This window comes from Delphinus delphis, chromosome 12, assembly GCF_949987515.2.
Source record: "Delphinus delphis chromosome 12, mDelDel1.2, whole genome shotgun sequence".
In the NCBI taxonomy this organism is placed as follows: domain Eukaryota; kingdom Metazoa; phylum Chordata; class Mammalia; order Artiodactyla; family Delphinidae; genus Delphinus; species Delphinus delphis.
Genome location: NC_082694.2, coordinates 16,475,087 through 16,501,352, shown reverse-complemented (window position 1 = coordinate 16,501,352; position 26,266 = coordinate 16,475,087). Strand labels below are relative to the sequence as shown.

The 26,266-nt window shown below is 36.9% G+C and overlaps 1 protein-coding gene across 1 annotated transcript in view; it reads left to right on the top strand.

Moving 5' to 3' along the window:
• Positions 1-26,266, top strand: part of DNAH6 (dynein axonemal heavy chain 6) — a 289,189-nt gene that overhangs the window by 53,023 nt on the left and 209,900 nt on the right. The window contains exons 7-13 of the mRNA XM_060027729.1: positions 287-404; positions 3,949-4,117; positions 6,292-6,408; positions 10,240-10,440; positions 18,860-18,980; positions 22,724-22,875; positions 24,568-24,720. Coding sequence (XP_059883712.1) covers positions 287-404; positions 3,949-4,117; positions 6,292-6,408; positions 10,240-10,440; positions 18,860-18,980; positions 22,724-22,875; positions 24,568-24,720 — 1,031 coding nt within the window. The remainder of the gene's footprint in view (positions 1-286; positions 405-3,948; positions 4,118-6,291; positions 6,409-10,239; positions 10,441-18,859; positions 18,981-22,723; positions 22,876-24,567; positions 24,721-26,266) is intronic.

Genomic DNA, 26,266 nt, shown 5'->3' with positions numbered 1-26,266 from the left:
TGCAGGCAGAAAAGGAGGGTAAATGTGTTCCTGGAAAGAGGTGGCACGGGACAGAAATCAGATCCTGTTAAAGAAGATGTTAGTAAGCTGTCTAGAGGCTTTTGTTAAGTTGAAATCCTTTGATGAGGAATTTGTTTGGATAACTGGGCTGTTTTCTGGAGTCTGAAATAGCTCATGAACCAAAGCATTTTGTCATTTTTGAATTTTACTTGTCTCTTAATCCATATTGAAAGAAATGGAGTTTTTACACAAGAATTCTTGTCTTTGTGTCTTCTGTTGTTCTTAGGTCACTGTAAAATGCCAGAAAGTGGAAGTCTCATTGAGTTGCCTACTTCTGGAGACTCCAAGAAAATGACATACACAGAGCAGGCCAGCAAAAGGCATCACTGCATGAGGCTAACATGGTAAATTGTTATTCTTTCTTTCAAGAAAAACTAGAGCATCCATCCTTCTCAAGTTTCATTAAAGTTAAAGCCATCATCACAGGATTCACTAGTGACAAGGGATTTGGAGGACACAGTAACCTGAATGCAGGCTCCAGAAGCCTGCCCTTCCAGCTGCCACCTAGCAAAGCAGCCAGAGAAGGTGGAGGGCATGTCCAAGGCCAAGAGCTCCTCTTTGATCACTAAGGCTTTGTTTCCCTCTAGCCCAGCCAGGAGCACTGGGCAGGCTGTAGTAAGGAGAAGTCAGGCACACAGAAATTTGTGGGCCTCCTGGAGTGGATCTGGAGGGTCAGCTCCACCTGTCTGGTCCCTAAAGAGCTACAGGCAGCTGCGTGGCCGCACAAAGTTCCACCCTCTTCCTAAGGCAGGTTGCCACGGAGAGACCAGGGAAGAAAATCCACCTTCCAGGATCTCACCAGGACCTTCCACCTGCTTACTCAACTGGGTCTTGCCATTGTCCCAGAGTTTGGATTCCACGTCATTCTAAAACCTCATCACTGCAACTAACTCTTGCAAACAAAATCACCAAACATTATCTGAAGAGTTGTATGGGGCACTAGAAAACACTGATGACTGTTACTCCGTGCTCACTAACTTGGTCCACATTTTACAACCATTTAATAAATCTTAATTGTGCCCCAGTTTATATGTGAGATAATCTGGTAGTAATGTCTGTATTGCAACAGAAGGCAGTGAAGCAGTCCTGAGGCCACTATCATAGGCTAGAGGCCCCTCAGGCTCCACTTAAGCAGCATAAAAAGTTATTTCAAATGCCTTGCTGACTCAGTTTACATTCTAAGCCCTCAAGTAGGGAAACATTAAATTTTCATCTTTGGGTTAGCAATTGCTGTCAAACAACATTTATTCAATAGCAAAGATTTTATTACCATTAGAATGTAAGTCACAGACATATGCTTACTGATTTCTTCTTTAAAGCATCTTTAAAAAAAATCTTATGGCCCCTAATGAGCTATGTGCTTTTTTCATAACTATATTGCTCATTAAATATCCTACTGAATGGTTAGAATGCCTAGCTAAATTGATGCTATATATTTGAGTATATTTGTGTTTTAAAGTGAAGAGTGTCTAAGAACAACTGTTCTGGACAATTAATCTCTGATATTGTAATATAAATGGAAAGTCAAAGAGAAATTATGATATTTAAAATTTTAAATATTTGCATTAGAGTCACTTTCAAAAATAGGTAGTAAGTATAGAAAATTGAAGCAGTATTGTTTTTCTTTTTTTTTATATTTCAATACTTTAATCTACAGTTACAGTATTTCACTTTTGTCAATTATTTGTTCCAATAATGTCCTTTAAGACATTTTGTCTTCTCTCCAAGAAATGATACAGTTCAAGATCATGTAGCTGTCATGTCTCTAATCTCCTTAACCTATGCTTTTTAGCTTTTCTTTGTCTTTCATGGTAGTGAGATTTTTGAAGAATACAGGCCAGTTGTTTTTTCAGATGTTCCTCAATTTGGATTTACCTACTAAAAACAGTTAGGATTTGTTTGCTGTTTTTCCCCCTAGACAGAGAGCATATAGTGAAAGTACTTGGATTACTCTCTGCCCTGCTCAGTTTGGTTATGTTGCACATTTGAAATACAGTTAATTGGATTGATTTGGTTTGTTTGCATTTACTTTAATGTTGTTTTCCCCCATCCTTGTTGGTTTACTTTTATTTTACTGAATATGTAGAATATCAGGATGACTTCAAAACTCAAAACTATACCAAAAGGCATTACTCAGAGATGTGTTCAGTCCCCTCTCTTTATATCCAGCTCTAGGCAACCAAGATCTGATTTCCTTCCCTATAGTTTTTGCCTATTCCAAAATGTCATATGAACAGATCTATATAATACATAGTCTCTTGTGTCTTTTACTTAGCATGCTTTCGAGATTCATCCATATTCCGTATCAGGAGTTCATCCTTTTTTAGGTATTAATTTCTTTGTTTCTTGCCATAACTTGGTAGATGCTGTCGTCCTCATTTTACAGATGACAAAACGATGCACAGATTAGTTAAATAAGCCCAGGTTCGTACAGGGAGAGTAGAGCCTGGATTTGAACTCTGGCAGTTTGATTTTTTTTTTTAAATTTTGAGATAATCATAGATTTGCAAGAAATTGCAAAAAACGAAGTGAAGAGAGGTCCTGTGTACTCTTCACTTAGTTTCCCTCAGTGGTTACACCTTACATAACTATAAATATAATATAAAAACCAGAAAATTGACATTGTATGGTGTACAGTGTATCATGTTATCACATTGTAGATTTGTGTAACTACCACCACAATCAAGATACAAAACTATTCCATCACTGTAAATATTTCCCGCATGCTACCCCTTTATAGTCATACTCACTCCTTCCCCCACCACCATCCCCAATCTTTTTTTTTAACATCTTTATTGGAGTATAATTGCTTTATAATTGTGTGCTAGTTTCCGCTGTATAACAAAGTGAATCAACTATACGTACACATATATCCCCATATCTCCTCCCTCTTGCGTCTCCCTCCCATCCTCCCTAACCCACCCCTCTAGGTGGACACAAAGCACCAAGCTGATCGCCCTGTGCTATGCGGCTGCTTCCCACTAGCTATCTATTTTATGTTTGGTAGTGTGTATATGTCCATGCCCCTCTCTCACTTCGTCCCAGCTTACCCTTCCCCCTCCCCGTGTCCTCAAGTCCATTCTCTACGTCTGTGTCTTTATTCCTGTTCTGCCTCTAGGTTCTTCAGAACCTTTTGTTTGTTTTTTTGTTAGATTCTGTATATATGTGTTAGCATATGGTATTTGTTTTTCTCTTTCTGACTTACTTCACTTTGTATGGCAGACTCGAGGTCCATCCACCTCACTACAAATAACTCAATTTCGTTTCTTTTTATGGCTGAGTAATATTCCATTGTATATATATGCCACATCTTCTTTATCCATTTGTCTGTCAATGGACATTTAGGTTGCTTTCATGTCCTGGCTATTGTAAATAGTGCTGCAATGAAAATTGTGGTACATGACTCTTTTTGAATTGTGGTTTTCTCTGGGTATATGCCCAGTAGTGGGATTGCTGGGTCATATGGTAGTTCTATTTGTAGTTTTTTAAGGAACCTCCATACTGTTCTCCATAGTGGCTGTATCAATTTACATTCCCACCAACAGTGCAAGAGGGTTCCCTTTTCTCCACACCCTCTCCAGCATTTATTGTTTGTAGACTTTTTGATGATGGCCATTCTGACTGGTGTGAGGTGATACCTCATTGTAGTTTTGATTTTCATTTCTCTAATGATTAATGATGTTGAGCATTCTTTCATGAGTTTGTTGGCAATCTGTATATCCTCTTTGGAGAAATGTCTATTTAGGTCTTCTGCCCATTTTTGGATTGGGTTGTTTGTCTTTTTGATATTGAGCTGCTTGTATATTTTGGAGATTAATCCTTTGTCAGTTGCTTCATTTGCAAATATTTTCTCCCATTCTGAGGGTAGTATTTTTTTTTCTTTTCAAGCTTTATTCGTCTAAATGACTATCTAATTGAGAACACAATGCATGTCGTAACAGTAAATTCTACTAGCTACCTTTTGGATTATCTCACTGATAAGTTAAAACAGACACCTTCAGCAGATGTCATTCAGAAATGGATTACAGAAGAGAAGCCTGAAGTCGCTGATAAAAAGGTATATTCAGACACAATTAAGAAAATTCATTGGTCAACATTTATTGAGGAGTCCTTACTATGCACTGTGAATTATGCTATTTTCTGTGTACTGGAAAAATAGGAGAAATGCTTAGAGAATTTCACAGTATAATCAGAATCTACCATACACACATGAAATGACAGAATGAAAATCAGCATATCAGCAAGTATCTAATAGCAGAGAAAGCATCCATTGTGCTGAATATTACAGTCTCTCTCACAGGCACTTGCTAAAGGTTCCTCATGTGTTCACTCAATAAATATTCCTTAAGTATCTACTATGTACCAATCCCTATGCTGGGTATTGGGTACATGGTGATGAAAAGCATAGATAGAATACTTGCCCCCAAGAAGCTTACAGTTCAGGGGTCATCGTGAGCATGAACTGGCAGAGAGAAGCAGGGAAGGTGGTATAAATCAAAGATAAACAATGGTTTAGAGGCGAGGAGGAGCAAATCATGGGAGCAAACCTTTGTGCTTTCAGTGAAAAACCTCTTAGGAGGATGTTGGTCTTAGAAACACAGAGTAATGTGAGACATTTGAGATTAAATGCACAAATCTGTGCATTCTAACATAGCTTATCTGATAGCCCAATAAGCTTTTCCCCAGCTCCATCCATGACAGAAACCCAAACACATAGCAAAACATGCATATCTGGTTTCATCAAGCTTCCTACCTTCATATCTCTGCATCCCCCCAGGAGACCCAATATGCAGTTTCAAGGCCTGTCACTCTTTGCCGTAGTTTTCCTTTCCTCCAAAAGTTGAATTTTAGCTGCATACTCCTTTTCATTACTTTCTCTCCTTCCCTATTCTCAATTCCCTTTTTTCCTCAATACTACCACATTTTGAAAGTAACATTTATCTTTCTAATTATAAAAGTAATATATGCTAAGTGCAGAAAATTTGAAAAACACAGACGTATACAAAGAAAAGCATCCTCTGCTATACCAAGTTAACTATTTCCAAGGGGGAAAGAAAGGAATCATACTTTACTTACTGCTTTATCACCTACTTTTTCCACTTAGCAATGTATTATGAAAAATCTCCCTAGTCAATATGTATTTGTTCCATATAACATTCCCACATAGAAATGTATTATACATCTTGTAAATAATTTTCTATTATTGATCACTTTCTCACTAGTCCAAATAATGCTGCAAAGAATATCTTTGTCTATACATTTTTCATACATCTCTGATTCTTCCCCTTAGAAGAAATTTCTAGATGTGGAATTGTTGGATCAGAAATATGCTCACTTGTTAAGGCTTTTGAAACTGATGCATAACTTTCTAGAACGTTTTGTGTCATTTTACAATCTTCCTAGCAATGTTCGAGAAGGAGCCTTTGGCCATATGCACACTAGATATTATCATTCATTTCAGTCTTTGTCCATCTGATGGATGTAAAGTAATATGTCACTACTTTTAAATGTTATATTCCTTTAACTACCACCACAGTACGGGGATAAGAGTATAGATCTCATGATGAGAAAGACCTGGGTGTCAGTTCTGATCTGCCACTTACAAACCAGTGTGTCCTTAATGAAATGTCTTACCTTCTCCAGATCGTAGTTTTCTCATGGGAATAAAAATGACACCTGCTACATATGATTGGTGTGGGATTTACATGAATAGTTAGCACAGTAAATACTCAATAAATGTTACTGAATAAACTATTAATATCTTGAGGAAGAGAAGGAGGAGGATGTTGATTGATATTTCCTTTAGAAAATGTCAGATTATGCCCTTTGCCCATTTTTCTATTTAAATATCTTTCTATTTAATATCAATTATGATGTTACTAGTATATATTTCTATTGACTATATCAAGTATATTTCTATTTAAATATAACCAACCTTCTATCTGCATTCCTATATACATTACTGATATATTTTTCCAGTTTGTTGTTTGCCTTTCCACTTTGTTGATAGTGTTTTTACAAGGAGAGAAGTTTCACACTGCCATGTAGTCTTTCCATATTTGCCTTTATTTTTTAATTTCTATGGTAGTATTCTTTGAAAGACATGCCAACATTATAACATCAGCTAATTGTGTAAGCTTAAGTTTATGTGCCTTCTGTAATACAGAGGTTTTTTAAATTTTAGACCTTGGTACTTATATCTTTATAACACTGCAGAAGTGCTCATTTCAGGGGGCCCCCGTGTTGGAGAAGCAGGAAGAAGATGAATCTCTCATTCCCATGTTTGTCACAGAACTGATTTTGACAGTCCAGTCCCTGCTCTTTGAGCCTCCTTTGGAAGATTTTCTGGTATGTGTTTCCTCCTATAACATCCGTGTATAAATACCTTTCTGGAAAATGAAGCAACTGTTCTACTGTCACATGGTTGGCAGGGTTGCTATTGTCCCTTCTCCAAAATGATCGTAAGGAAAAGACAAAGCATTGTTCTGCACACAGCATGGCATCTACCTAAAAGGTATCTGAAAGTTCAGCACATTTTCTTTAACTTGAGACAGACTAGGGGCTTGGTAGGGTACACACCGAGAGAACAGAAGCTATACAAAATGTAAAATTGACTAGAGGCATCCCTCCAAGAAATCACTGTGTTGTAAGTACCATTTTTGAAATCTTTTCAAGTATGTTGCATCTGAGCGTTGTTTCGGTATCGACTGCTGTGCCGCAAATTACCACCTATTTGGCAGCTTAAAGCAACAGCCATTTATTACTTCAGTCTCGCGGGTCAGGGATCTGGGCACTGCTTAGCTTCTTCTCCGCTTCAGGGCCTCTCCATGCAGGCTGCCCTTCGGGGATTGTCTGGGCTGAGGTCTCCTTAGAGGCTTGAATGGAGAAGGATCCACTTCCAAGTTCCCTCAGGTGGTTGAAAATAATTCATCTCTAAGCAGCTATGGGATTGAAGTCCCTGGTTTCTTGAGGGAAGTCCAGTGGGCACCACCCTTAGATCCTAGGAACCACCTATAGTTCCTATAGTTCATGTGGCCAACTCTATAAGCAATTTACAATATGGGTGTTTGATTCTTCAAGACCAGCTGGAGAATCTCCTTTGAGAAGGGCCCAATCCCTCTTTTAAGGGCTTTCACTTGATTCAGACAGGTCTACCCAGGATAATCACCTTTTGGACTAACTCAAAGTCAACCTAATTATATCTGCAAAGTCCCTTCAGCTTTCCCTGTAATATAACATAATCATGGCTGTGGCATCCCATTACATTCACAGATCCCCCCATACTCAAGAGGAGGGGATTACACAGGGCATGTAAACCAGGGAGAGGGGATCTTAGGAGCCATCTTAGGGTTCTGCCTTCCCCATTTGGGTACAGGCATAGATTAATAAACCAATCAGAGTCTATATTTTCTGCCCTTAGCTGTGTATTGGTACAAAAGCACTAGTAGTCAGGATCTCTAGATTCTAGTCTTGACTCAGAATCTCTAGATTCTAGTCTTGACTTTACTCCTATGGGGAAACCACTTACCTCTCTAGGGTTCAATTTATGCGTCTGTGAGATGAGGAGGCAGATGAGTTTTAAGGTTGCTTCCTCTTCCAGCAGTCTGTGACCCTGTAATTTATCAGATCATCAGGCTATTTTAGGTTATTTACAAGGACAAGCAGACTGCTGAGTTCCCTGTGGTTGGACCTTCATTCAGGAGCTCCCACTCAGAGAGGCACTGGGCTCTCATGTCCCTTCCGGGCCAGAAGGCTCTTGGCCTTCATGTGGAAGGCAAAGGTTTCTGTGCAGCAGATGATGCAAGAAAGCTCTCTCCAGCAAGCAGCTGGTTATTCTCCTTAAGCTCCAAGTGACAAGCCTTGAAAACCTTAACATTCTCTGTATTTCCTGTTGTAGGGTCCAACTCCCCACAGGGGTGTTTTTAATTCCTACCCATGAAGTCATAGGCCAAGCATGTTCATGTGTTCACACCACACATAAGATTTTGCTTCATGTAATCCCAAATTAGCCAAGGGCAGTATAAACTGCCATGAGTGGATCACTCATGAATTTTCTATTTTTTCTCGCTCTGATTTTGGTCATTAGTCTTAACATTTCAAACATACATACACACATACAGCTTCGTCTAAAGGAAAATTATATACCTAAATCTTGACATCTGACATTGTTTTTTCTTGGGTTAACTATGGTTTCCTAATACTTGATCCAACATACATTTTCCAGTTCTCTTCTTTCCTATTGTGTTTGACAGACCTCCCGTGGCATATGACTCTATTTACTGCTCCCACCTCTGGAAACAGACTCCCCCTTGGTTTAATTTCTCATGGTTTTACTCCTGTGCCAACATTTTTTCCTTTTCAGTACTCTACCTTGGAGTCACTTTTTTTGTCTGACCTTTGACTGTTGCGATCCTGAAAGGCTCCCTCCTCTTCACATTTTATATGTTCCTCTGGGGGCTTGTGTCCGTGCCTGTTGTTCCAACTACCACTTCTAGAATGGTGACTTTAAATAAATATTTCCATCGTGTACTTTTCTTCTAGACTTCAGACTTGGAGCCATCTGGAAATCTCCACAATTAACTCCAACTCACCAAAATAAATTGAACTTATCAACTTCTTCCAAAACTTGCTCCTCCTTCCATATCTCCATTTCAATGAAAGGCAGTATCCGCATGCCCAAACCAGCAATCCAGGAGTCATCCTAGATCCTCCCTTACCTCTTTGAGATCAAGGCAGCGAGTCCTGTGTGTTGACCTTAGTTGCACCTCCCCTTGATGGGAACCTCATCACCTCTTACCTGGCCTGCTGTGATAGTCTCTTCTGACCTGCCTGCCCCTCTTCTTTCTAATCCATTTTCTACATTGCTGACTACAAGATTGTTTCATAGGCAAATCTGATCATGTCACTTAAAATTAAATTTCTTCATTGTCTACAGGATGCTCTGTGAGATGTTGATAGGCATTCTAGGAGAAAAGGGTTTGTGATATGCATTTGCATATTAACAAATATGGAAAATCCTGTTTAACCTAAGGTTTCTTCCCAAACTTATGTGACATTGGGACCTTTTTAACTCAGGGTAGTCCATGGTCACAATCTGGGGAATGCCAGACCACCGGCTAACACTGGAACCCAGCATCACTCACAGGGCCTTTCAAGAAGGGGCCGACTGCATCATGACTGCATTTTTCCACACTGACACTTATGCTCCAGCACCCAGACCTGCCAGCCCCCCTTGGGCCTTTCACATACAATGACTTACAAGGACTGTACTCCCATCTTGTATACTTGACAAGCTCCTGCTCGTCTTTTAAGACTCTTCTCAAGAAGTACCTTTATATCATTTAGATATATATTATTATAAATTAATTCGTGCTCATCAAACTTGAAAAACACATAAAAAGATTATTAAAATCATTTGTAATACCATGTGTTGGAAATAGAAACAACCTTTTAACATTTTTATACTTTTTTTCCAACTTGTTTTAGTACATACTGATATACCAACACACCTAACTTAACATGAGATTTTACACATACATTTTTAAAATGGGATGTTATACACCAGTTTCATCCTGCTCTTTTTTTTTAACTTAAGATTACATTATAAGCTTTTTCCCATGTCACTAATCAATCTTTGAAGAGATGCCTAATTTCCATTCATATAAATATACCATAACTTAACCATTCTATTTTTGAACACTAAGGTATTTTTTCTAGTTTTTATTATAATAAATGCTTCAGTGACTGCCCTTCCACATGAATCATTGTTTACATATCTAATTTTTTCTCTTAGGATTGATATCTAGGATGGAAATTACTGCTCAAAGAATATGAACTTTTAACCCACCTTTTGAACTTTCCCTGATTCTCTTAGGCATACTTTGGCCTTCCTTCCCTTATGACTTTTCTGTGTTTTGTTCATATTTCAAATGAATGTAATATATTTATCTTAATGTGTTGCAACTTTTTGCTTATCTACCTCTCTTTCAATTAGAATACATATTTCCTGAAGACAGGGGCTGTGTCTTCTGATTTGTCATATATTCAGAGTCAACGCAGTACCTGGCATTGTTGAATGAGTTATTCTTATTTATTTTAGCAGTTTAGAAAATTCAAAACTTTTTATAAATATAACCATGTGTGTGTTTACATTTATGTTTGTGCTTTTCTCTCCAACAGGATGGTATTTCAGGCACAATTAACCATTTCCAAAACACTGTGTTATCAGTTCCTAATCTTGTGCCTGATTCATATTTTGATGCTTTTACCAGCCCTTACATTAACAACAAATTGGAAGAAAAAACTTGTGGATTTGGTCCAAGCTTATCAGCAGTATTTGATGATGATAAGAATTTTCACACAATTATCTTTCAAATAAAGGTATACTTTCTTTTACTAAAACTATTTTTATAATATTTTTGATTTTTAAGAAACTGGGTAACATATTTTCTTCCTGTCTTATCTTTAGATTAAATGCTACTTAATCTCTAAATGCTAAAGTGATTTTTTTTTAAGTCCTGGTAGATTAGAGCACTGATTATAAGAAAGAGACTTAAAAGTACAAGCTATTCAAGATGGTATCAATTTTTTTGGGGGGGAAATAAGGTTAAAAAGGAGGAAGAGACATTATCTGAACACTGGGTGGTACAGTGAAAATAGAGCAACTGGTGAAAATGTAAGGCCCTGCAAGACAAAAAGAACCAGAAAACCAGAATACACCCAACTCTTCCCCACAACCAAAAACTAAAATAAAATAATCTGCACATTGCTCTACTGACAAAACAGAATGCCCTTGAATTATAAATTTTGTAAATCACTCAAATCCATGAGCTGAAGAAATTAAAATATGTTAAATATCTGAGAAGGTACTATAAGGAGAAAATAGAAAGTGAAAATTAAAATATTCCCTCCCATAAAACATGAAACAAAAGCTGCACTATAAACTAAAGTAAATAGCCTCAACAGTAAATCAAAAAAAAAATCAAAATTTAAAATAAAAATGGAACTTTTTTAAAAAAGACAAAATTATCTAGAAATCAAGACTAAATTGCATCATGCTGGAGAGAATAACCTGAAATGAAAATGTAATAATTAGTATAAAGACAGGAAAACAATCAGGAGAATGAAAATAAGCTAGAGATAGAAGTAAAAATGGTCAGAGAGAAAATAATTGAAATAGAAAACAGGCAAAGAAGAAATAACATACATATAATTGGACTGTCTGAAGGAGAAAAACAAAACAAAGGGTAGAACAAACACATAACTATAGTCCAAGAAAAGAAAATGTGAATCTATATATTGAAAGGGCCCACAGAGTGCCTTGGAAAATTGACCTAGAAAAATCAACTCTGAGATACATCCTTTTAAAACTATTAGCTTTTAAAGCTAAAGAAAAATTCCTCCAGGTCTCACAGCACAATAAAAATAACTTACAAAAGTAAGAGAATTAAACTAGCATCAGTCTTCTCAAAAACAACGTATAAAGAAAGGCAATGATGGAACAGCATTTTTAATGAAACTCAAGAGCAGATAATGCGAATCAATAATTTTTATCTAACCAAGCTAGTCCTTCAAATATCAAGGCTATAGAAAAATAGTTTTAAAAAGGCAAGGGCCTAGGGTTTTTGGTGCTGATCAGGATTTTTTATGAAATTGGGATGAGTTTCATCCAACCAAGAGATAACTTGGCAAAAGGACTGATCTTCCTATTTCTGGATCCACATGTAAGGAGCTTGGAAGTTGCCACTCTATTCTAACAAGTAAAAAGCTGAACACACTGACTGAACAGACTGCTATAGGATCTGTAATAGAGGGGAGGACACAGGGGAAACCACAGCTCTCACAATTGTAGAGACAGAGAGATGAAAACAGGGAGTCATGGCTTCTGAGAGCAGAGACTATGAGCAGAAACCTCAGTGAGAACCAGTGCCAGACAGGAAAACCTGAACTGTAACTGATGAATTGCAGGAGGCTCAGTGTGAACAACTCTTGAGAGTTAAAAATCTCCGGGGACCCAGTTATAGGGAACCCCCACATTATTATGAAATTTACCTGCAAGAACTCAACCAGATTCTCACTGTAAATATTAGAGAAAAATTCTCTCATGCTTCCAGCAGGGAGAAGGGAAAAGGAATAATTTGAAATATGTCAGAGCACCCTCTTCTCAACAAGGCCTACCCTCAGAGGAAACTAGTTAACCAGAACCTAATTTGCTAGTGTATTATTTGATCCTAACTTACCTGGGGGAGGGGAAATACACTACCTCAGCCCATTCTAGCCATCTGTCCCCCCAAAGAGAGAGAGAAAAAAAGTGAGAAATATTTATGAAGTTCACAGTTCAGAGGCATTGGCTCACTAAAAGACTGAGACCTAATCAAAGGACTATAGAATATATCCCCTCCACTGACACATACCATCCCCTTACTAAGGACCTATTAACAGCAGTTCCTTTTACCAAATACATCATGTCCAATTATCAAAAAAAAAAGTTACAAGGCACATTAATAAGGGGAAAAATTAGAAGACAGAGCAAGTATCAGACCCAGACATGGCAGGGATATTGGAAATATCAGACCCAGAATTTAAAACAACTATGATTAATATGCTAAGGGCTCCAATGGATAAGATAAACAGCATGAAAGAACAGATGGGCAATGTAAGCAGAGAGATGGAAATCCTAAGAAATAACCAAAAAGAAGTGCTAGAGGTAAAAAAACAAAACGTAACAGAAATGAATAATGCCTTTGATGAGCTTATTAGTAGACTAGACACAGCTGAGGAAAGAATCTCTGAGCCATAGAATATATCAATAGAGTCCTGAAAACCAAAAAGCAAAGAGAACAAAGACTGAAAAAAACACAACAGACTATCCAAGAACACTGTAGGACAACTTCAAAAGGTGTAACATATGTGTAATGGGAATACTGTATGATTCCAGCTATATGACATTCTGAAAAAGGCAAAAACATGGAGACAGTAAAAAGGTCAGTGGTTACCAGGGGGTTGAGGGTGGGGGAGTGAAGAGGCAAAACACTGATTTTTAGGACAGTGGAAACACTCTGTATAATTCCATAATGATGGATAAATGTCATTATATATTTGTCCAAACCCATAGAATGTTCCATACCAAGAGTGAACCATAATGTAAACAATGGATTTTGGGTGATTATGATGTGTCAGTGTAGGCTCATCAATTGTAACAAATATACCACCCTGGTAGGGGACGTTTAGTCTTTCTTTAGAAAGACTGAAAATGAAGTGGTGCTCAGTGGTGTAGAGACAAATGTAAACAATAAGAAAGCAAGATTTGTGATCCTATGAGTCAGGGCTATAAATTTCTATGCACCACATATATATACAGGAAACACTTGCAAAAGGCAAAGAGTTGCAATGAGACACAAATGGAACATAAATAGAAACACTGTGAATAGAAGACTTTAACATGCAACTCTCATCATAAGGCAGTCAAGTAGGAGAAAAATAAATAAGGGTATAGAAGTCCTAACTAACATAATCAATGACAAATAACAAGGAAATAGCTATCTAAACAGAAAAAAAAAATGAGGGATTGCCTTGCAGACATTTATCCAAATAAATTTGAAAACCTAGATTAAATAGATAGTATTTTTAGGGAAACATGGTAATCTAAATCAACCACATTAAAAATAAAAAGCTTACCAAGCTCCACAGAAGAAATAGAGGAAGTTATCAAAGAAATACCTTGTAAAAAGCACCAGGCCCAGATGGTTTCACAAGGGAATTTTATCAACTCTCCAAAGACCAGATATTCACAATAGCACATAAATTGTTCTAGAATACTGAAAATGCTTGGTGGAAAAAACTTCATTGTTATAACAACAAAGCAGGTAATATATAATATTTAGGAGTAAACCTAATAAGAAATGTTTTAAAAAACCTATATAAGGATATCTTTTTAAGTTTTCTTAAAGGCTTCTGGAAGACACAAAAATAGACTTAAAGAAATATTCTTAGATGGAATGACTCAACATAATAGATATCTGTTGTCCCTAGGTTAATCTATAAATTTAACACAATAAAAATACTAATAAGCTTTATCATAGAGCATAAGTTTATAGTAAAGCCTATATGTAATAATAGACATGCATAGAAGCTAAGAAAACCCTAAAAAAGAAAAGCTATTTGGGATATTATTCTTACCAAGTATTAAATATAAACTCTATAACTAAAAGATTGTGGTATTGGCTATCAGACCAGTGGAACAGAATAGAAAATCCAGAAATACACCTAAGTACACATGAAAATTTATTAAATAAAAAACATGGTATTTCAGATCACTGAGATATATTTGGACGTTTTCATAAATAGTGCTGGGATAACTGATTAGCCTTTGGTGCAAAGTTAAAGTTAGGTACATATCTCACATTGTATATAAAAATAACTGGATCAGAGATCTAAAAATTTATTTAAATCATACAAGTTCTAGAAGAAAACATGGGTGAATTCTTCTATAATCTTGTTCATAAAGAAAGGTTATCTAGCTATGACTCAAAATCCAGATGCAATAATGGCACAAATTGATAAATTTGATGGTATAAAGTTTTTTAAAACTTTTCAAGGCAAAAAAATATATAAACAAAGTAAAAATACAATTACAAACTGGGAGAATCTATTTGTAGCATACAAATCACAGCTAAGGGCTAATATTTTTATACATGAAGAACTCTTGCCAATGGGGAGCAGGGAGGAGACAAAAACTCGGTAGAAAAATGGTCAAAACATATGATAGAAAACTCACCAAAAACAAGAACCTAGACACATGAAAACATATTCTACCTCATAAGAGAAATGCAAATGGAAACAAAATTGAGGTAGCATTTCTCAACTATCAGATTAGCAAAATTCAAAAGTATGACAACACATTCCATTGGCTAGCTTATGGATAAACAAATGCTCTTCACACTTTGCCTTTGAGAATGCAAATAATGGAGAATTTTACAATATATAACAAAACTACATGTTATGTATTTACCATTTGATCCAGCAATTCCACCTTTAAATATGTACCCAGAAGATGCATGCCCAGCAATACAAAAATACATATGCACTAGATTTTGTTAACATTATTATTTTTATAAAATATCAGAAACTCCCAAAATATACAGGATGAACTATGGTACATCTACACAGAGGAGGACTATGCAGCTGAACAAAATAATACGGAAAATATCTACCAACTAATATGGAGCGATTTCCAGGATACACTGTTAGGTGAAAAAAGCAAAGTAGAAAAGAATATCTATAGTGTGCTACTTTTTATGTCAGAAAATAGGGAGGGAGACGAGATAAACCAGAAACTAAGGAAATTTGTTACCTAGAGGAGACAGTGGGAATGGTGTAGACAGGATGGTGGGTATGGAGTAGAAAAGATGGGAAGAGTTACGCTTAGTTCTGAGTATACTTTTTAATATAGCACTTAAAAATCAATAAGAATGGGGAAACAAAACCGTAAAATAGAATACAATGAAAACAAAAGAACTAGACTATATTTCAAATGAATAACATAACCACACTGCAAGGAAGGGGAAAAAAACTAAACCAAGTAACTTTTAAACACACTATTTTGCCCATATACCCTAAGCTAAAGACCACTATAACTATAATAAATATTGAATTCCACTTAGTCTGTTTTTCATAGTGGTATTAGTGTGTTAGCAATTCTGAAATGACTTTCTGTGTATTCTGGAGCTAAGCAAATAACTAAATATTGTGGCTAATGAAATGAGGTTATTCATCCCCATCCAAATATGGAAGAGGAAAAGCCAGAATGGTGTTATATTGGAACTGGAGTTATGAACTCATGATCTTTAATTGATCGATAGAAAGAGCACTATGTATAGGGTTTTGTGTATATATGTATTTATGTGAGGTGTTTGTGTGTATCCTAGATCTGCTTGCTGAGATGGCCTAGAAGCAGTGACATCCTAGTAACAATGAGCATATTTGGTGTCCACACATTGTTTTCTGTATATCATTCCAAATCAAAAGGAACCAAATCTCTTTGGAGAAATGGCTTACTCAAAACCTGGGGCAGGGAAAGTACAAGAACAGCCCAGAGCATATTGTTGAACCAAAAAATGACAAGGTGCCTAAGAAGTAATGGCGACATGCAGAAAAAATTAAAAAGCCAACTTGAAGGGTCTCCCTGGGACAATTTGACCATTAAAATAAGTAATGATTATAACAGTCTTTGAATAAAATGAGAATACATGAGTCCATTTTGTGAATGAAGGAATGGAGTGAGAATGGAAAGCTCTTCCTTACAGTAAAATGCCAATTAGTAAACGTAGAAGGAAAACATAAGGAAAAATCACTGCTGTGATTAGGCAAAAATCTCTAATTCATACTAGAACGAGTATGCAAAGATATGATGAGGAAAAGGATATTGTCTCAAAGCGTTTCTGCATAGAATATTTATTGATTTAAAGAGAGAAAATAGTAAGTTTGCAGTAACGAAACCTCACAGACAGCACCTTAACTAACATGTTAACATCACCAGTAATGGGACAAATCAACATTCTGTGTCTTTTGACACTATTCACAGGGAACATACATCACTTATGTAGTATTATTGCCAAAAATGTATAACTGAATGTAAGCATTAGGAAGTATAACATACACACACAGGAGATACTTTTCGAAAATGTTAAAGGTCACGAAAGACAAAGATTGAGAAATTGTTCAGATTAAAGGACACTGCAGAGATGTGGCAAGATACAATACAAGAAATACATGATACGATACAAGATACAAGATTCAATACATGATCCTGGATAGGACAATGGACCAGGAAAAAAAGGTTTTTTATTTTGTTATGAAAGACATTATTGGGACAAATGGCCAAATTTGTATAAGATCTGTAATTGATAATAGTATTAATATCAATGCTAATTTCCTGATTTAGGTCATTATACTATGGTTCTATAAGAAAATATCCTTGTGTTTATTAAACAAACCCTGAAATATTTAGGGGTAAAAATGTCTGTGTCTGCAACTTTCTTCCAAATGGTTCAGGGTAAAATAATATAGAGAAAGAGAATGATAAAACAAATGTGATATATTACTAAAAATTAGGGAATTTCAGTGGTGATATATGGAATTCTTTGTACTATTCCAGCAAATTTCCTGTGAGGTTTAAAATCATATTTTGAACATGTTGGTGGAGCTTTCCATTTACAGACCTCCCGTTGTGTTTCTAATACCTGCATGATCATGTATCAGAGACTATTAAATCTGCTCAAAGGAGATATACTTTTTTTTTTTTTTTTGCTGTGGGGAAAAGGATGTTCTTTTTTATTATTAATTTTTATTGGAGTATAGTTGCTTTACAACGTTGTGTTAGTTTCTGCTATACAGCAAAGTGAATCAGTTATACGTATACATATATCTACGCTTTTTTAGATTTCCTTCTCATTTAGGTCACCCCAGAGCATTAAGTAGAGTTCCCTGTGCTATGCAGTAGGTTCTCATTAGTTATCTATTTTATACATAGTACTGTACATATGTCGATCCCAATCTTCCAATTCATCCCACTGCCCCTTCCCCCCTTGGTAACCATAAGTTTGTTCTCTACATCTGTGACTCTATTTCTGCTTTGCACATAAGCTCATCTCTACCATTTTTATTGATTCCACATATAAGCAATATTATATCATATTTATTTCTCTTTTTCTGATTTACTTCACTCTGTATGACAGTCTCTAGGTCCATCCATGTCGCTGCAAATGGCACTATTTCATTCCTTTTTATGGCTGAGTAATATTCCATTGTATATATGTAGCACATCTTCTCAAAGGAGACATACTCTGACATAATTTCTTCCCCTCAATTTTTAATGTAAATAAATAAACAGCAGAAATATTCTGGAAGATTACATAAGAACCTATTAAAAGGAAATAAATGAACAAGTAACTAAGCCATCCAGGGTGTGTGCTATTGTTTGTAATGAAACTTTCTACTGCTACCCACTATCCCTAAAGCAAGAGTCTGAATCCATAAAGCAATAACCTAGCACTGATGTGTTGGGAATGAGCAATTCCATTGATCATCTCTAGTTTTCCTTGGGACAAATTGCAGTCATTTGCAAGAAGTCTCGGTAGGAAATGTAAGGGAAGGCAATTGAGTGCAGCCAGGGAATAATGGACCAAGACCGACAACAAACTGATCCTAACTGCTGTTCATAGGCATTGAACTATGATAACATGTATTGACATGGGTATTGTAGGAAAAACTGTGGGGAAGTGGAGGTTGGAGCCAAGGTTAAGTGAGGGGAAGGAAAGAATTTTATTAGGGCAAATTATGAAGACATTTTGGAATAGGAGACTTGACAGCACAGAGAAGTTAATAATGAGATTAGGCAAGTAATTTTGTAACTATGCTAAATGATTTTGCCCTTGCTCAAAAACACTAACCAAGATATAAAATTTGCAGTTTGGAAAATAAATAGACATTGTCTCTTACCATATATTTACTAGTGATGTATAAGTTCACCATGAAGCTAAAAACATTACAGGTGTGCCTCCTTTCAATCATAAGGAACAATTCTTTGAAAGTCAGATCTGAATGTGTATTTTTTTTTTTTTTAGTTTCATAAGAGAATACATTAATTGCTTCTTGTCATCCAGGATGGTATCTTTCCTCACTTACGTATCCTCAGGTCAAAGCATAGTGTTGGGCACAGAGAAGGCATCTGTGTTTGTTCAGTTTTATTGAATTGAATTCTGCTCAGGAAAAATATAGTTTGTTTTTTTATAACATTTAGGAAACCATACAGGCAGCATTTGAATCTGCTCAATTATATGCAGCTACGTTTGAAAAGTTTCAGATATTCTTCAAGGAAAATGAAAGTCTTGATTTACAAGCTCTTAAACTTCAAGAACCTGGTAAGTTTTCTGTTTGTCCTTACTAATTATGTTTGACAGGTATATCAAGGTTTATCATTGTGTATGTTTCTGTTTGGTGGTGTATGGTGACAGAAATGGTAGCCCCAAAGCGTTGGCCTGACAAAATGCAAGAATTTATTCATTTCTAGATTATTTGCTGTAGAGCCACTTTTTTTTTCTTTAGGTTTACTGTTACTGTTTTATTTCAGAATATTATGGGAAAGAATTCCTCCCCAAAAGCTTATCTTTTAGTATCAAGTTGTACCAGTGCTAAGGTTATATAGCCTTTACATGGGAAGGAGTCAAAAGGAATGTTTACCTCTCGGATTCCTTTAAAAAATGTTTACATAGTGCAACATGTGTCTCAGGAATTCAAGTTACTCTATTTCTGTGGCCATATTGTAACCTGGTGGGTATGAATCCACAACTCTTAGTCATGAGATCAGTTCCGAAGGGAAATTATTTTATTAAACTCGTTATCTTCAACAAAAGGAAATAAAATACAATATCCAAGTGAAATTTCCGGCAAGAAAGTTCCCAAATGTTTACAAAAATTAAGTATATATTATTCATTATTACCATTTAAAAATGTGAAGCATATCATTCATATTCTTTTTTTATTTCATGAACTGGCTTTATTCCTTTATTTTCTTATGCACAAAAATGATTACTCTGATACTTTGCCTCACAAAGCAACACTGATTTTTTCTGTAAATTTTTATGCTTTTGTTTCAACCCATTCTTTTTATTATGCTGAAGTATTTTAAAGTAAATTAGACTTGCCATCCCTAAATGAAATATTTCAATATTCATCTTTAAAAAACATGTCCCTACAGAACCAAATTAATATTATCACACCTAATAAAAAAACCAAGAATTCCTTAATATCAACATTTAGTCCCTATTCAGAATCCCCCAAATAAAGCAGTTTGCAGCTAGTTTGACCCAGTATCTAGTCCAAGAGTAGGCACTATATTCACTTGTTATGTCCCTTAAGTTTTTAAAATCTGAAACAGACCCTTTATTTCAAGACACTGACTTGCTCAAGAAACCGAAGTGGGGTCTTACTTTAGAAAACAAATTAGACAAGTTCATTTCTACTGTTCTTCACCAACACTGTCACATTGAGACTTAGTGTGTGTTGAACTGAAGGGAACTGACAGGGACACAATGGCACCAGGGTGGCAGTAAGGTGTGGAACCTGGCATTTCAGCACATGGAGTAGGCCTAATCCAAATAACCAGTTCTAATCCCCTAGATCTTCTACTCATAACCTTGAGCCAAGGCCTCCTAGTATCCTGTTACCTTGTTCCTCACATTGGATAACTTTACTCCCTCACCAACCACTCATCTGGATGAGGCCACCAAGCTCCCAGGTTGCCCTTCTTCTAGTCCTGCCTTGGCTTGTCAATTCTATCCAATCCTGGAACCAGGGTCTCATAGGTATTAGCTGTTTGTTTTCTGGGACTCTGGAGTGCATTGGTCTGGACCCCTAAACGTTGTGTTCCTCCTTTTGTAGGAACTCCCTGGTACTTCCTAAACCTCGAACCCAACTGTTAGCCAGAGGTTAATAGAATGTAACTTTGCCCCTTGGATACCATGCCTTGCCTGTTATCATATTCCCTCAAACTATTCTAACACTGCCTAGCACATATTATAGACACTTAACATATGTCTGTTTAACCAAACTTTTAGCCACACTGACCTCTGTCTAGCCCCAGAAGATGATCAGGGGACAGACTCTGGCTTCCTGAACTAATCAGCCATATCTCACCCCTGAATTTCTATAAATGTCAGTGTTTACTAATAATTTCTATACTTCCTGAGCGCTTATGATAGATCCTGTGCTAAGTGATTTTCAGGCATCTCATCTAATCCTCATAATTCTATGAGGCGAGTATTCTCATTTTACAAATAAGGAAGTGAAAATATATAGAGATAAGGTAACTTCAAGTTTACACAGCTAGTCAGTGGTTTAGAAATCGTTTTCTCTGACTTGAAAGTTTGTGTGCTTAACTATTGTACAAACTGCCTCTCCTCTATCTCATAAAGAGAGAACTCTTCTATCAGCTTTACTCTTTTGTTTCCCTTTGAACATGGCTATATATGACCATGGCCAAGTCATTTAACCTCGAATGATCTAAATTTCTTCATGTATGAAATGAAAGTATTGGACCAAATTGGTGTTTCCCAAGCTAGTATTCCTTGAACCACTATTCTGAAGGATATTACATGACACCATGAAAAAATGAAAAAGACTCTGTGTTCAAGTAAGTTTGGAAAATACTTGACCAATCCACATTATACAGGTTTCCTTACCAGAAGTCTTCTCAGATCATTTGATATACTTATTTTGTCAGTTCTCAAAAATACACACATCAGGGCTTCCCTGGTGCGTAATGGTTGAGAGTATGCCTGCCGATGCAGGGGACATGGGTTCGTGCCCCGGTCCGGGAAGATCCCACATGCCGCGGAGCGGCTGGGCCCGTGAGCCATGGCCGCTGAGCGTGCACGTCCGGAGCCTGTGCTCCGCAACGGGAGAGGCCACAACAGTGAGAGGCCCAAGTACAGCTAAAAAAAAAAAAATAAAAAATACACACATCAAAACCTTCTGAAATGAGTAGGACAGATAACTGTCATCCCTTTTTTGTATCACGAGGAAGCCGAAGCTCAGGAAGATCGACTATCAAGTAACTTACCCAAAGCCACAGATGGGTTAAAGACTTGAGCCTAGGTCTTCTAACACTTTGTCTGATTTGTCCTTTTTTAAAAAAATATTTATTTTATTTTATTTAGTTATTTGGTTGCACCGGGTCTTAGTTGTGGCTCATGGGCTCTTTAGCTGTGGCATGTGAACTCTTAGTTGCGTCATACATTTGGGATCTAGTTCCCTGACCAGGGATTGAACCCAGGCTCCCTGCATTGGGAGTGAGGAGTCTTAACCCCTGCGCCACCAGGGAAGTCCCTGTTGTGTTCTTTATACTGTGTCAAACTCTCCCTTGTATCCAGGAGAGAAGATGATATGAATAAAGGCAAGAATCAACACCCTTTTCTCTTTGGGATGGTAGAGGGGAGGATTAGAGAAGGAAAACAAGAAGCAGTAAGGAAATCAATCTGACTCAAGCAGAGAGAGTAATTGGAAATAAAGTTAACTAAATATTTAAAGGCCGAGAGGTACAGGATTTTGAAAGATGAGTAAAGTAGTTTAGTATTATATGTGTATTAGTAAGAGCTGTTTTTGACCAAGAGTATGATAAAAGTGTATTTAAGGTAATCAGGCTTCCACTGGTTTGGAAAAGGGAGAAAATGGCGATGGGAATATTATCAACATTCAACTTCAATATATGGAAGACACAAATTGACAAAGCCTTAGCCTCGATGAATGCTTACTTTGAGTTACCATGTGGGAGAACCCTTAGATTAAGCCAACTTCAAAGCAACCTGACTCTAGAATCTAATCCATTCTAAACCAGATCCTCTAATACAATTACAAGTTATTTTCATGTGCCATTCTTAACAGGAGCCAGAGAACATATTTACATTATTAAATATTAGTTTCAAGAATAAAACATAAAGCATTATGAATTAACATTTTAAAGTTACACAAGGTCCTCTACATATGGATAATACATTATAAATATGTATGTAAATTTATTAATGCAATGATTTTTAATATATCTTTATAATGATCCTTTAAAATCTCATACATATGTTTTATGCTTTATGTGAATTACTTTACCTAGATGTTAAGTTCTTTAGTGAACAACTGGAAAAATATCACAGACAGCACAAGGACGCAGTAGCTCTAAGATGCACCAGGAATGTAGGATTGCTGCTCATTGACACTACGCAACTAAAAGAAAAACTAATTCCATCACCTTTGCGATGCTTGGAGGTAACTATGAACTAAGAAAGTTTTAAATTATGATCTCTACAACTATTTTATGATTTTTCTCTTGCAAATAACCTATCTTTATTTTCCAGTATTGCAAATATTTAAAATTAACGTTAGTCTATTGCACATCCTTAATTTCTAGGAAAAGTCCCATATTCTTCTTTCTGTCCCAAGCACAGTCAGCTTTCAGGTGAGGAGACAGCAGCCCTCAGACTAGCCTCTTACACCCATTCCTTTTTCCTTTGTTGGAGCATTTCAAGACTTCCTACAGAAGAGACACCACTGTAACAGGCTCAGGATCCTAGTGGGAATGCTGGTTGATTCTAGGATACTGAGATCAAGTTTAGGAGATCATTTCCTGATCTGAAACTGTCCCTAAAGATCTGATTATATTTTGGTGAGTTGTAGAGCTGAGGAAACTTGATTGCTTCTGCAATAACTTACAGGTCTTCCTTTAGAGTCATATATACTGTCAAATACCTCCAGAGAGATAATGGTGTAGAACAGAGATTGTCAAACTACAACCCACAGGACCAGTCCAGCCTGCCACCTGTTGTGTACGTACGGTTTTACTAGAACACACCCATGACAGTTGGCTTATGTATTGCCTATGGTTGCTTTCTCACTACAAGGGCAGAGCTGAGTAGTTGTGACAGAGACCATATGTCCTGAAAATCTAAAATATTTACTATTTGGCCCTTATAGAAAACTTCTGCTGACCCCTCGTGCAGATGAAAGAAGACAGAGCCCTGTCTAAAAGGCTGCAGGCCTGAGTGCTAGTATCTATTCTGTCACTAATTCGTTGTATGGCATTGGGCTTTCTTCTAGAGCTTTGCTGCTTCATTTGCTGCAAAAGAAAAAATATATGGAATTCAATTTCAGCAAACATTTCTGAGCACTAAGAGCACTACTATATACCAAGCCAAGGAACACTCAACTCAAACTGGCTTCAGCAATCAGAAAATGTATGGGCTATGCATCTAAAAAGTCCAGAGAGTGGATGGCCACCAGGGAGGTGTAATCTAGTGACTCAGTAGTAGTTTTAGTCATTCTCTATACCAAGCCTTCTGATGTGCCAGCTTCAACCTAAAGCTCACATGCCTTCACATTTCTCAAATGGCTGTCAAAAGCTCCATAGGCTAATTATTTCCTTGTTCATGTCCAGGGAGAGAGAACATGAGGGATCTCTCATCCTTAAACAAAAGTCTTGTGTTTCTACTTAACTGGATCAGCTAAGGTCAGAGGTTCGCCCTAATCCGATCACATGAGCCAAAGGAAGCCATGTTCATATTTGCCTTATGACTGATCAGACTCCGTCTTTGTTTCTAAAGGGGAGATCAGTTTCCTCCAAACCACATAACTACCACCCAACAGGAAAGAAGTGGAGTTGATGCTGGGGAGGGCACCACAATGTTCACTATACAGGGCAAAGCAGCAGAAAGGGCACTTACAAAAGATCAGAGCATTTAGGCAAACTTTTTAATAAGTTGTGCAATCCAGCTTGTTCTAGAAATTATCTTCAAAACTAGCCCTTCCTATTGGTTCAATGTGAAAAACACCAGCCCCTTCACATATACTGCTGCTTCCAATACCTGCCGACTTAACAGCCATTCAATTAGAATTTATCTAAAATATATAATAAAATGGAAATACTCAAGTAGTTATGATTCACAGTTCCTTTTTCTTTCCTAGGTGCTAAATTATATGCTTCCTCGTCTAAGCAAGAAAAAAGTGGATGCCCTTGTCTCTGAGGCACAAGATGCAGAATATAAACTTGAATTTGTCCCAACTACCACCATAGAATATGTTAACAACTTACTATTTCTTGATGAAATTCAGGAAAGGGTGAGTTGATTCTTACATAACTCACTATTCCAGATCTTGTGGTGAGTAAGGAAGGCAAGTAGGAGAAATTGAGGGACTGAAGATCAGGAAACAGCTGTCAGAATATCAAAAACACTTTCAGGCAAAGTAAGTATATGCCTTACATCACAGTAGTAATGACAGCTAACATTGATCAAACTCGTACTACTAGCCGGGAATGCATTACATTTTCTACATACATTACATTTTTGATCCTTGCGAAAACTTAAGAAGTATAAAGAATTTTTATTCTCATTCTGCAGATGAGGAAACAGGGACAAAACTAGGTTATGCTGTCCAAGATCACAGAACTTTTTGTAGTGGAGCCGGAATTTACACTTGGGTCTCTGACTGCAAAGCCAATGCTCTCAACCCCAGTTTATTGCAATTCTTATTTGTGATAGATGATAATAGAATTGTAAACTTGATATTAGTCATAATGGAAGTCTTGATCCTCCTTAACCTATATTTGCATAATAGTCAGGAACCTTCCAATTAGGAATAAAAGAAACCCAACTTTAACTTAAACAGGGAGGCGGGACAGGGAGACAACAGCAGATACGGGGACTCAAGTAACACAAATGCTGGGGTCCGCTCTCTCCCTCCCTCCCTCCCTCCCTCTCTCTCTCTGTCTCTGTCTCTCTGTCTCTCTCTCATACACACACACACACACACACACACACACACACACTCACTCACTTACTCCTTTGTCTCCCTTATTTCTCTCTCTCCAAAAACGTGGTTTCCTCCTCCCATCTTTCCCCTGTGGCACGCAATCTAGCATTTAGTTTCAATAGTCGGGTTTTTCAGTCACACCAGTTGGCATTTAAAATAGAGTTAAATCATTTTCTTAAATATCTGGAAATTGAAGATATGTTACAAATTTAAAAATACAAACTGAAATGTGAAATAAGTCATTAACAACAATAATCTGTTGGATAATGTTATATATTGTTAACAGAATTAATAGTAAAGGCTATTTCATGTACCTATAAAAGTAAAAATTTTGTTTCTCATTTCAAGAAACAACACCTTCTCAAATGTGATGATCTCAAGATGATTGTGGTTTTCCCTCAAGTCTACTTATACATCATCCCAGGAGGCTAAAGATGCCCAGCATTTATTATTATCTGCAGTCAGAAAGACTCTTTGTCAAATAACCAAAACCCAGTTGAGGTTTAGCCCTACCTTAGGACAAAATGTGGACCCTATTTAAGGAGGAAGGAATATTCCATGGAACACACTCCACCCACACCCACACCAAGAATGTGACTAGGCTTAGGAACTTACCAGAGCCAGGAATAAGAAGGCTGTGGGAAACCCAGGTGATCCTCTCTCCTCTCTGCATCTCTCTGAGGGTCTGCTTTTCTCCTTTACCTCTGCAAACACATTCCTCCTGCTGTTTCATCCTCAGCAGCACACGTGGCCACCAGCACCTCCCAGGTCACATGTTGCAAGTCTAGCGGGCCACCGAGAGAGAGAATCTCTCTCCTCTGATATCAATTCTAAATGTTTAATGAATGGATTC